This window comes from Loxodonta africana, chromosome 4, assembly GCF_030014295.1.
Source record: "Loxodonta africana isolate mLoxAfr1 chromosome 4, mLoxAfr1.hap2, whole genome shotgun sequence".
NCBI classification, from domain to species: Eukaryota; Metazoa; Chordata; class Mammalia; order Proboscidea; family Elephantidae; genus Loxodonta; species Loxodonta africana.
In genome coordinates, this window is record NC_087345.1 from 67016877 (window position 1) to 67029382 (window position 12506).

The following is a 12506-nucleotide window of genomic DNA, read 5'->3' on the forward strand; positions in this document are numbered from 1 at the left end:
AATATATTCAATGTCATATTTTGGTTCTCAAGGACTTGTTTTAATTTTCTTCAGCTTCAATTTAAACTTCCATATGAGCAATTGATGGTCTGTTCCACAGTCAACCCCTGGCATTATTATGAATGATGATAAGGAGCTTTTCCATGGTCTTTTTTCCACAGATGAAAGGAGGACACCATAACTTGCTGAAGATCTTTCATTTTATTCTTGAAGGAGAGGGTGAATAGAACTCTGTAAATGTTCAGGTGCCTGGTGACAGTTGTCCTGATAGTCGCTTCAGTGATCATGTACCATGCCTTTTTCTAAGCCCACCACTTTGGCAGATAAGTAATTTTTCAATTTGAAGAACAAGCTACTTTTGTACAAACCTTGGCATAATTTTAAATATGACTTCCTAGGTTAAGATCTGCACAGGAGCCAATGTCAAGATTAGCATTAATTATTAGCCATGTTCTAACTGAATACCCAGCTCTGGTAGTTATTAGATTCAGGCTCCTGAGGAAATTATTTAAGCCCTTTAAGTTTAAGTGGATATATCGCACCTGAATTTAAGGACCATCTTAAGAACAGATTTGATGCATTTAATACTAATGACTGCCAAGAAATTTGGAAGACAGCTTCCTGGCCAAAGGCCTGGAAGAGATCCATATTTATGCCTATTTCCAGGAAAGGTGAGCCAACAGAATATGGAAATTATCAAACAGTACAATTAATATCACATGCAAGTAGAACTTTGCTGAAGATCATACAAAAGTGGCGGCAGCAGTATATCAACAGAGAACTCCCAGAAATTGAAGCTGGATTCAGAAAAGAAAGTGGAACCAGGGATATCACTGCTCAGGCCCAGTGGATCCTGGCTGAAAGCAGAGAATACCAAAAAGATTCTTACCTGTGGTTTACTGACTATGCAGAGGCATTTGACTGTATGGATTATAAGAAATTACGGATAACACTGGAAAGGTTGGGAATTCCAGAACATTTCATTGTGGTCCTGAGGAGCCAGTACCTAGATCAAAAGGCAGTCATTTGAACAAAACAGAGGATACCGCGTGGTTTAAAGTCAGGAAAGGTGTGCCTCATGGTTGTATCTTTTTCCTATGCATCTTTAATCTGTATGCTGAGCAAATAATCCAAGAAGATGGGCTATATGAAGAACGGGGCATCAGGATTGAAGGAAGACTCATTAACAACCTATGCTATGCAGACGAGAAAATGTTGCTTCCTGAAAGTGAAGAAGACTTGAAGCACGTACTGATGAAGATCAAAGACTACAGCCTTTAGTGTAGGTTACACTTCAACATAGAGAAAACAGAAATCCTCACAACTGGACCAATAACCAACATCATAAGATGGAGAAAAGACTGAAGTTGTAAAGGATTTCATTTTACTTGGATCCACAATCAATACCCAGGGAAGCAGCAGTCAAGACATTGAGCAAAACAAATTATAGCTTTGAAAAATTATAAGGAAAAGATACCTATCTCATCGTATATAGTTTTACATATACTGTCCACTGATGGGTGAGTCCGTCTTCCTCTCTTTTCTTCCCCAAGTATCCAGCAACATTACCATAAACTATTGGTGTAACAACAGTAACCCCCTAAAGGAAAAATAATTTCAAAGACAATAAATATTGTGCCAATACCCAAATCAACAGCATGAGAGCTCTGAAGCTGTGTTTCAAGTAACGGATTACCCTAGCACTCTAAGAACCTAGAGTTTGGCTATAAAATAAGATAAATTTCTTATTTCCAGAAATAATACCAGATTAATTAAAATTTCCCATTTTGAAGGTGTCTTTTTAAATTACCCAGGTAAAGCACTTTGAGGATTTTGTAAAAAGAAGCACAAAATGTCAATTACTTACAAACTTTAAAGCTAGACTTTGGAAAAAAATCGCCAACGTTGGCAGCCATCACCAGCTGGTTATGTCAGCAGTTTGAGGACATTTTCGTGAATCATCTCCTCCTTAATCAGCCTATGGAGTATTTCGAGTCCTGGTGGCAAAGTGTTTAAATGCATGAATGCTAACCAAAAGGTCAGCAGTTCGAATCTACCAGCCACGCCTTGGAAACCCTATGGAGCAGTTTTACTCTGTCCTATAGGGTCAGTATGAATCGGAAGTGACTCGAAGGCAACGGGTTACTGAGTGGTGACCAAAACACTGCCCAAATACCAAAGGCAGCTTGTGTGAGGATGTTAGGTAGAACAAAGGCAAACAGTTTTCATTTTAATACTTAAATCAGTATTAGAAAGAACATAGTACAAATAGTAAATAAAACCCCAAATTTCAATACCTTAATGCTTAAGGTATTTTTAAAATTGAATTGATTTGAATAAAAATGTTAAAATAATATTATAGTTGGACTGAGATATGGCAAAAAATGGTAAACTGGCCCTTAGATGACTGAAGCTTCGCAAACACTGGCCTATGGCATGCTTCCTTACATTCCGTGCGCAGTTCTGGGATGTACATTCAACATCTTTCTCATCACTTGTAACAAACACAAAGGCAGTGTTGGGGCATTCTGATGGAAATGAAAAGATAAGAAATTTAAACTGAAAATACAAAATGTTCTACTTGAATCTGGGACAAGTTCTTCAATAGTAAGAATGTATCTGAAGGACAAAGAACAAGTTTTACCACACATGAAAAAAGGTTCTGCCAATGTAATCGACAATATGAAATGTGGCAAAATAGTGAACAAAATAGAAAACGTTTTCATTGCGGTTGGCTATTCAACAAGTATATCTAATACCTACTAGCCTAAAGTTAGTTCAGAAAAATGCAAACTGTACAAGAACTTAAATAAGCAGAGTATGTGCTATTGATGAAACTTTGGGGGCAACCAGAGATGGGACCTCAGGTTCAAGGTCTGATTGAAGTACAAGGAGCACTGATGTGACACTGTGTGCGTAACCTTCCACAGCTGCTACGCTATTGCTAAGAATTTGCAGTTCATTAATGGTAAACAGGACTCACCAGGCTACAGGTTTTCTACCTGGATGAAATTAACCTAACCTGGAAAAATATACCTGAAAGAGTATGCAAGAACGAGGAAGGAGGAGAAATCAATCCGTAATTTTCAAGCTTTCCAGGACTAACTCACACCCATTTTTGCTGGAAAAGTATTTGGGGACTGCAGGGTTAAACTCAAGTCATTTTGGACTTAAACTTACAAACTTTTAGAACCTAACATGATTACAAGCAGAGAAAATTACATCACATCTCCCTCAAAAATCAGTGTTTTAACCCTCTGTTCTGCAGTAGTTCCCTGTAAGTCCAAAACCTTCCCATAACTGCATGTATTTATGAAGTGTCTAATAATAAGAGATTTTACATGCATCTTTTCCCCATTCCATTAAATTTCACCAGTGTTTTAAATTTTAGAATTCCTACTTTACATTTGCTATTACAACACTTCATAAGATAGCTGTATATATAAAAATGTGACATAGGTAAGGACTCTTTAAAAAAAAAAACAATTGCAGATTATCTAGATTGGTGCAATGATGTGTGATTTCTTTTTAAAGAATTTTCCTTTCACAATAAATAAAAATCAGAATCAGTTGGTTCCGCCTTAAAAATTAGTTAACATGCCAGGGTCTGTGGAGAAGTGGAAGCAAAGTAAGTCAGTGTCACACGCTAGACTATATCCTAACGTTCACTAAAAACAGCAGAAGTTAACATTTACTCAATGTTCCTTATGTACCAGGCACCGTGTCAGGATAACATGCCTTGATTAATATCCTGGCCGTAGCTTTGTAAACACCATAAACTCGGGCAAGTTTCCAATTTTCTATCCCCTCGGTTCTGGCACTTGTAAATACCGCGGGTGATAGTGACTCTATACTGTTGTGGTGAGGATTAAATCAGAGCATCGGGGAGTGTTTAGCCTCTGTTGGGCAGAGGATAGGCGCTTAGCGGGTATTTGCTGCCACTGTTATTATCCTCACAGCCAGGCGGCGGCATCCCCCGTTTGCGGATGACCTGGGCTGGAGCCGGTGAGCACCAAGCCAAGATTCCCCAGCCCGCTAAGTGGCCTGTTTCCTCTGCCACAACCTCCAGGTCATCGGTGATTACGTTTGCTTTTGGCGCGGAAGGGGGTTGTAGTGACGCGGTGACGTCGGCTTCTGACTCCCCGCCCGCCCTCAAGCCGCGATTCAAACCCGAGGAGAGAAGGCGCGAAAGAGAAACAAACCGGCCCACGCCGTGCCCCACCACGCTGGGAGGGGCCAGGACGTGACAGCCACCGTCGGAAGGGAGTCGCGGGCCGGCACTGAACGTCACTCTCCCGCCGGTGTCAGGCCCAAATCCGGCCATTCTCTTGAACATATTGTCCCACGGATGAAGCCGCCACCGCCGCTGCCGCCAGGGAAAGAGACCGGGGCCGGCGGGGTCGCCGCTCCCCTCAGAGGACCCGCTCCTCCCGCGCGGGCCCAGGCGGAGGGTTTGTGGTGGAGAAAGGCGTGGCACCTATGCCCACTGCACCGAGTAACCGCCAAGTCTTCTTGGCGGCCGTCGTCCCTGAAGCCCATTCTGTTACGCGCTGGAGAAGATCCGGAAAGATGGAGGGGCGATGGCCACGCCCTGCGCAGGCGCGTTGGGATCACGCGCAGAGCGCGCACGCGCATCGCCCTTGGCCTGGTGCATGGTGGTCCAGGTCGCTGGCACTTGAGGATCGTGAATCATCGTGTCACCTATCCAGACGACTTAGCTTCGTAATGAGCGCGAAATTGCCGTTTGGAGGGAATACCTTATCATCGACAAAGTGTTTCCTCAATGATGAAGTCAAAATCATGAAATCTTGCTGACCGAAACCTCCCCCCACAGCTTTTCGTTGTTCTCATCCAGACCTCCACCCCTGACCCCGCTGATTTCTTCCCATCAGCCCCGTTTTTCCTTTCTTGTCCTACTCCGTTGAAATTCCAAGTACTATAACTTCTCACAATGCTCCCTTCCGTTGCCCGTTGCGCTTCTGTGGCACTATTGTGAAGGTGAGTGCTGTGCTGAATTTATGTTCTCCAGTTTAATTGAAGTCTTTCTTACTGGTCGTTGGTTGTCTCTTAATTTCTGTAGTTATTTTAAAAGTTCTGTAGTGTCAACCTCTGACACAAATTCCCTCATTGTTATCAGATGACTTTGCATCCTACTTCGAAAAGATGTTACCTAATGAGGGTCCCTGCTCTGGAGCAGGGGAGCCAATAAAACATACTCCAAGTCAGAAAGAGTGAGAAAGTTTATTAAGGAGATGTATACATAACTGGGGACCCAGCAGAAACACAGGCTGTCTCTGTGGAATCCCAAAGAGCAGTTTTACATTAGAGCTTGTATAGACTCTTACAAGGGTTACAAGTGTGTTTGTAGTCCCGTGCCAGACATTTCTTTATTAGGCTAAAGACATACATATCTGATACCTGGGCTCCAACTTTCCTGTGGAGGTTGTATGCCACAGGTAGTCCGGACAGAACAAAAGGTTATTTGCATCAGTTTTAAAACAAAGAACAAAGTCATTAACATTTGTCAAAACAAGGTCATTAACAGAGGTATGTGAAGAAGGCAGGCAGAGGAAGATCAGCTTATAGGTTTATCATGGCCTTAGTTATGTTAAGCTCTGAGCTGCCCATTTTGAAAAAGGAGAAAACATGCTAGGTGGTATTGGGGTCACAAGGATAACAGACCCCATGCCTCCAGACTGAAACAGAATCTTTGGCTTGCCCAACAGCCACCCTCCTTCTCTTCTCTTCTGTTAAGAGGAAGTCTTTCCATTTAAAAACAATCCCTTTATCTGTGTTCTTGGAACCCAGATGGCGCAGAGATTAAAAGCTTGGCTGCTAAACAATGCGTCATCAGTTGAATCCCCCAGCAGCTACTTGGAAATCCAATTGGACACTTCTGCTGTATTTTGTAGGGCTAGTATAACTTGGAATCGACTTGAGGTAATGGATTTATCTGTCTTTGACATCTTTTTTTTTTTTTTTTGCTTTCTCAAGAATTTTGCCCCATCAACCATCACCATTCTGCCTTGCATTTTCAACTTTTTCTTTTCTTTTGGCTTTTTCTCCCAGGAAGATTGAAACAACCTTATGTCTTTCCTATTTAAAGCTAACCAAGCAAACGTTTAATCCCACGTAGCTGTGTGTTGTCCTTCATGGTTGAACTTAGAAAAGCTGTCAACATTTCCTGTTTCCATACCCTCTTCAATCCATCACTTCTGACTTTCACCCTCACTGAAACCAAAGATACTGTCATCTGTTATCAGTAAAGGCAATGTTATTTCCTTCGCTTGATCTCTTGGCAGTGTCCATGGCCTCCTTTAGAGACACCAATTTCTTCTGGTTTTCCTCCTACTTCTGTGGCATCTCCTCCGTTGCCAGGGTAATCAGTCCCTCCACTATGTTCCTGAGGGGTTGGAACATTTATCATGTTATATTTTAATTATTTACAAACTTCATGAGGGAAATAACATCCACCCAAATGCGGAAATTATCATATTGTTAATATCAGAGGCAAGTAAAGTTTTGCTGAAGATCATTTAAAAGCGGTTGGAGCTGTGTATAAGCAGGGAACTGCCAGAAATTCAAGCTGGATTTAGAAAAGGACGTGGAACCAGCGATATCATAACTGATGTCAGATGGATGCTGACTGAAAGCAGAGAATCACCTGTGTCTTACTGACTATGCAAAGGCATTCGTCTGTGTGGATCATAACAAATTACGGATAACATTGCAAAGAATGAGAATTCCAGGACACTTAATTGTGCTTGTGAGGAACCTGTACGTAGATCAAGAGGCGGTTGTTGAACAGAACAGCAGATACTTAGTGGTTTGAAGTCAGGAAAGCTGTGTATCAGGGTTCTATCCTTTCCCCATAGCTATTCAATGTGTATGCTGAGCATATCCAAGAAGCTGGACTGTATGAAGAAGAATGGGGCATCAGGATTGGAGGAAGACTTATGAACACCCTGCGATATGCAGATGACACAGCCTTGCTTGCTGAAAGTGAAGAGGACTTGAAGCACTTACTGATGAAGGTCAAAGACCACAGTCCTCAGTGTGGATTACACCTCAATATACAGAAAACAAAAAAGCTCAAAACTGGACCAATAAGCAACATCATGATAAACGGAGAAAAAATTGAAGTTGTCAAGGATTTCATTTTACTTGGATCCATAGTCAACACCCAGGGAAGCAGCAGTCAAGAAATCAAAAGACACATAGCATCGGGCAAATCTGCTGTAAAGCTGGTCTTTAAAGTGTTAAAAAGCAAAGTTGTCACCTTGAAGACCAAGGTGGGCCTGACCCAAGCCATGGTTTTTAGGATCACCTCATATGCATGCAAAAGCTGGATGATGAATAAGGAAGACCAAAGAGGAACTGGTGGTGCCTTTTAACTGTGGTGTGGCAAAGAATATTGAATACACCATGGACTGCCAAAAGAAACGAACAAATCTGTCCTGGAAGAAGTACAACAAAAATGCTTTGTTACCGTATTTTTAAGGTAAAATAAAATTTAATAAAATTAAACCAATACATAGAACACATTTGGATCTTTTCAGGAAAGACAATGGATTGAACACACATCTTTAGCTTCTTTCCCAAAGTCCTCTAAAGCAAGGAAAGGAGTTTTATAAAAGGCATCTTACTATCAGGATGGGGAAAATGGGAAAGAAACCAGCAACAAAAATTTGAAATCTGGTATGCAAATAGCAGGTGGTAAAGGACAGACCTGAACTGAGCAGGCAGAGCTAATAACCAAATCAATTTACACTGCAGTATCTTCCCCCTCTCCAGCCCAAGAGCCATACAGCCAAGCAATTGCCCCTCATCTACTCCAAAGCGAAAAACAGAGTCTATGCTCTGAGGAACACCAGACAGAGTTGAGGTAGGATATTATCCAGAAAACAGATTTACCAAAATGTGCCTACAAGCTGCTGAAACCCTCACTCAGCTCTTTAAAATGCTGGCAATCAGGCCTTTGTTTTCTAGTAGGGTATAGATAGGGAGAGGCTTCTCGGGGGAATCTGACCAGCCTGAGAGGAGAGATCTAAGGATCTCCAGTGAAACTGACCCGACCCAGCTTGATCGTTCTACAGTGAATTACACACATACTGTTGATATCCAGTTAGGCAGTGGGAACTTTAATTAACATTTAGTTGCCCACTGCTGTATTTAAGTAAGTGACCAAGGATTACCAGGCATCTGAGGAAAGCCTCTAAAATTAAAGAGATAATCCAGCAAGAACTGAACAGGAATGGCAAATTGGAGGAAACAGAGGAGAAAACTAAAACAACACAAATCAAAACTATTATCATTACTCTGATAAAATGTCACAAATATGACAGAAAAACAGGGAAAAAAGAAATCCAGGAAATAAAAAGCTGTTAGAAATTAAAAATATGGTAGTAGAAATGAAACCTTACAAAAAATATTAGAAGCTTAAATTGAAGAAATCTCCCAGATACTAGAACAAAGTACAAAGAGGTGGAAAATAGGACAGGAAAGACAAGAACATCAGAGGATCAGTCTAGGAGTTCCCAAAAGACAGAATGAAGAAAATGGAAGGAAGCAAATCATTAATAAATGATTCAAGAAAGTTTTCCAAAACTAGAGGATATGTTTCCAAACTGAAAGATCCCACCAAGTGCCAGTAGGAAGATGAAAACAGACTTACATCAAGACACATCATTATGAGGTTTCAGAATGGGGGAGGGGATAAAGAGAAAATTTCACAAACGTCTGGGTCATCAAGATTCAGGAAACGTAATAGCTTCAGACTGCTTAATAAGAAGAGCAACGTTGGTTAGCAGTGGGCCCTAGTCCAGTGTGCCTGGCATCCTTGTAAGAGTAGGAGAGACAACTGGAGAGACACAGGGAGAAGGCAGCCACGTGAAGATAAAGGCAGATTGGAGTTATGCTATCACAAGCCAAGGCAAGCCTGGGGCCGCCACAGGATAGAAGAGGTAAGGAAGGATCCTTCCCTAGAGCCTTCAGAGAGAGTGTTGGCCCTGTTGACACCTTGTTCTCAGACTTCTGGCTTCCAGAAAGGTGATAGAATAAATTTCTGTTGTTTTAAGTGATCTGTGGTACTTCGTTATGTCAGCCACAGGACACTCATATAGTAAGTATATGTTTAAGGACATTGGTGGTTTGGTGGTAGAATTCTCATCTTCCATGCAGGAGACCCATGTTCAATTCCTGGCCAGTGTACCACATGGCAGGCCACTACCCATCTGTTTTTGTGTACTGCTGTGATGAACAGGTTTTAGCTGAGCTTCCAGACTAAGATGGACTTGGAAGAAAGCACTGCCAATCTATATTCTCAAATCAGCTGGTGAAAACCCTGTGGATGACAAGGGTCTGAGTTGCAGCTGATTATAGGAATGGTGCAGAGCCAGGCAGCATTTTTTTATGTCATGCATGGGGTCACCATGACTTGGGGACTGACTCGCCAGCGGCTAACAATCGGTGCACTGCTTTGGACTTGGAGGCAGAGAGAAGACTGGGGCCTTCAGGCAGTTCTACCAGTGTCACACTGTACCCTGGACAAGCACTTTCCTTTGAAAGGCCTCAGTGTTTCCACTTGTAAAATGAGATGAGGAAACCAAGGCACAGAGAGGGGGAGTAACTTAGCTAAAATCATGCAGTCAGGAAGGAGAGGAGCTAGGATTCAAAATCAAGTTGAAAACCACCGTGGCTCACCTATTAATTCAAAATTCTGTCAGTACCCTGCAGCAGCTGGAGCAGGGCCCAGCAGAATGACGCCCATCTGGCCCCTGCCTCTGCCCATGGCCACCCGATGCCTGGTCCTCCGCGTCGGGGCACTCCTGGCAGCCTCCCAGCCGGGTCTAGCCCAGCCAGATGCACTGCTGGTCTTCCCAGGCCAGACGGCCCAGCTCTCCTGCACGCTCAGCACCCCCCACGCTGCCATCAGGAGCTACGGTGTATCCACGCAGCAGCGGGCAGGTAGCGCCCCCCGGTACCTCCTTTACTACCGCTCAGAGGATGAACAGCACCAGCCTGAAGATGTCCCAGCCCGCTTCTCAGCAACCAGGGATATGGCCCACAATGCCTGCATCCTGACTGACCATCAGCCCTGTGCAGCCCGAGGATGATGCAGATTACTACTGCTCTGTGGGCTATGGCTCCAGCCCCTAGGGATGGAGCGTGGAGGAGTGCTCTTGTCTGCCTCCCACTCTGCCCGAACCTCCGGCCAGTCTCGAACTTTCTCTGAGCCTTGCTTTCCCTTCTCTGTAAAATAGGTTAATAAAATTCAACCTGTGAATCAAAAAAAAAAAAAAAGAAGAGCAACATTGGAATCTAGGGAGCAATGAGGTACTAAGTTGGCTAAATTTATAGGCAACTATCAGTCGAATGTGTGATTAGAATAAAGACAATTTTAGACATGCTAAGACTCAAAAACAAACAAAGCCTCTCATGCACCCTTCCTCAGAAAGTTTTGGAGATGTAATCCACCAAAATGAGGGAATAAGCCAAAAAGGAGGAAATCATGAAATACAGGAAGCACAGTAACTGTCAAACACGGAGAGAGAAGAAGAGAATCTCAAGATGACGCTGAAAGAAAGAGCCTAGGATGACAGCTATGTAGTAGGCATACACAGCATCCAGTCTAGATCAGATTTGGTCAGAAATCTTTGTGTGATACTGCTTCAGGAAGATGAAATTGATAAAAGTCCAGCTGTATCTAAGGAAATGAGAGGAGACTTAAATATAAGACTTAGAGTTTGGGAGTTGAATGAATGAGATACGCAGAAATCTAGGCAAAATTTAAAATCATGCATCTATTGACTCGGGGGAAAACAAAACCTTGTGTAAGAACTGTATTTACAGCTATGAAAACCCTGAGTATTGATCTAACAAAAAAAAAAAGTATGTTATTGCATTGGAAGGATGGGCTTGGGGCAACAGTGTATGTGTGGTGGGGATGGGACAGGTGGCTAGAGCTTAATTCTTAATATCCATAGTGGGAAGTCAGTGTCCTAAAATGGAAAAATCAAGAAGGAGCAATATAATCCTAGTATTTAAAGTCATGGAGGTAAATATAAGAAGAGCTAAATATAAATAAGCTAAAAGAGGAGAAGGTGGTTGCATCTGAAGAGGGAGAGAAGCTTTGTAGGGTTATTTGTATAAACATTGAGGATTTATAACGTTATTAAAAATAAAAATTAAAAGCCATTTTAAGTGATTTTTATGATAGACATGCATCTAAAATCATTTTTGAAAAATATATTTTCTATTAATGACTACAGCTTCATGTGATTACAATTTTTAGTAATTCCATTGAGCAATTTATAAAAAATATTTTTAAAATGATTCCACTAAGTTGAAGCCTACAAAAACATGCTCAGAGCTTAGTTATAATTAGTGCACATGGAGAGCTCACTCACTGCATAGAATACCTCTCTGAATTTCAAATAGCATCCTGGGGTGAAACTAAGCAACACAGAAAGTGAGTTTCTTTTGACAATGATCAGACGCTGATACTGATTTTTATTCTGTTCTCAGCGTAAGAGTAGAAATTTGGTTTAGGATTTTGATTGTAGTAAAACAACAACAGATATTATCAAAATACATCGCTTTCCATTTTCAGCCAACTTCTGCTGTTTCCTCAGTCAGCCTGGCCTGTCTTAGATAAGTCTCACCTCTGTTTCTTAACTGTCACTCTTCAAGTCTCTATTCCCTACCTTCAAAGATGGTCAGACTATGTCTCACATACTTTGGACGTGTTATCGGCAAGGATCAGTCTCTGGAGGACATCATGCTTGTTATAGTTGAGGGTCATTGAAAAAGGGGAAGGCCGTCAACGGGATGGACTCACACAGTAGGTACAACAACGGGCTCGAGTACGATTGTGATGATAGTGCAGGAGCGGGCAGTGTTTCCTTTTGTTGTAGATAGGGTCACTATTAGTCAAAAAGGACTTGCCGGCAGCGAACAGCAACACCACCACCACCCCTACCTTGACCCATATGTCATACACCTCAGAGAATCCTGTGTCAGCTTCCTGAGTTTATTCATATCAAGATATGCCCAGAGCCTGAAGCTGTACCTGTGTTGGGGCCCTCTGCTGCCAACCCCCCACGGATGATTTATGCACTACATCCACATGGACTTGAGGCTGACCCTTGGAATACCAGAAGTTGTTGTAATGGAATGAAGTGGGCTTAAAACTATGAAAAGCTTTGCAAGACCAACATTGAGGAACATACTAAAGAATGGACAAGAAGCTCATTGCATCAATCAGGGTTAATTGAGAATGTCCCTTATTCAAAGCAGTATTCTGTGTTTGGGATATGTTGTTGTTAGTTGCCGCTGAGTCAGTCCCGACTCATGGCAACCCAATATATTTGAAAATAGAACTGCTTCATAGAGTTTTCTTGGCTGTAATCTTTATAAAAGCAGTTCACTAAGTTCTTCCGCCATGGAGACACTGAGTGGGTTTGAACCGGCAACCTTTACATTAGAAACTGAAGGCAAACTGCTTG

General features: G+C 42.2%; 1 protein-coding gene across 1 annotated transcript; it reads left to right on the top strand.

The window, feature by feature from the left end:
- Window positions 1–6481: 6481 nt before the first annotated feature.
- LOC135231191 (pre-B lymphocyte protein 3-like) lies at window positions 6482–10229 on the top strand. The gene is given in 2 exon segments (XM_064283906.1): window positions 6482–10079; window positions 10081–10229. Coding segments are annotated over 2 exon segments (516 nt in total). The 5' UTR covers window positions 6482–9641; the 3' UTR covers window positions 10159–10229.
- Window positions 10230–12506: the final 2277 nt, after the last annotated feature.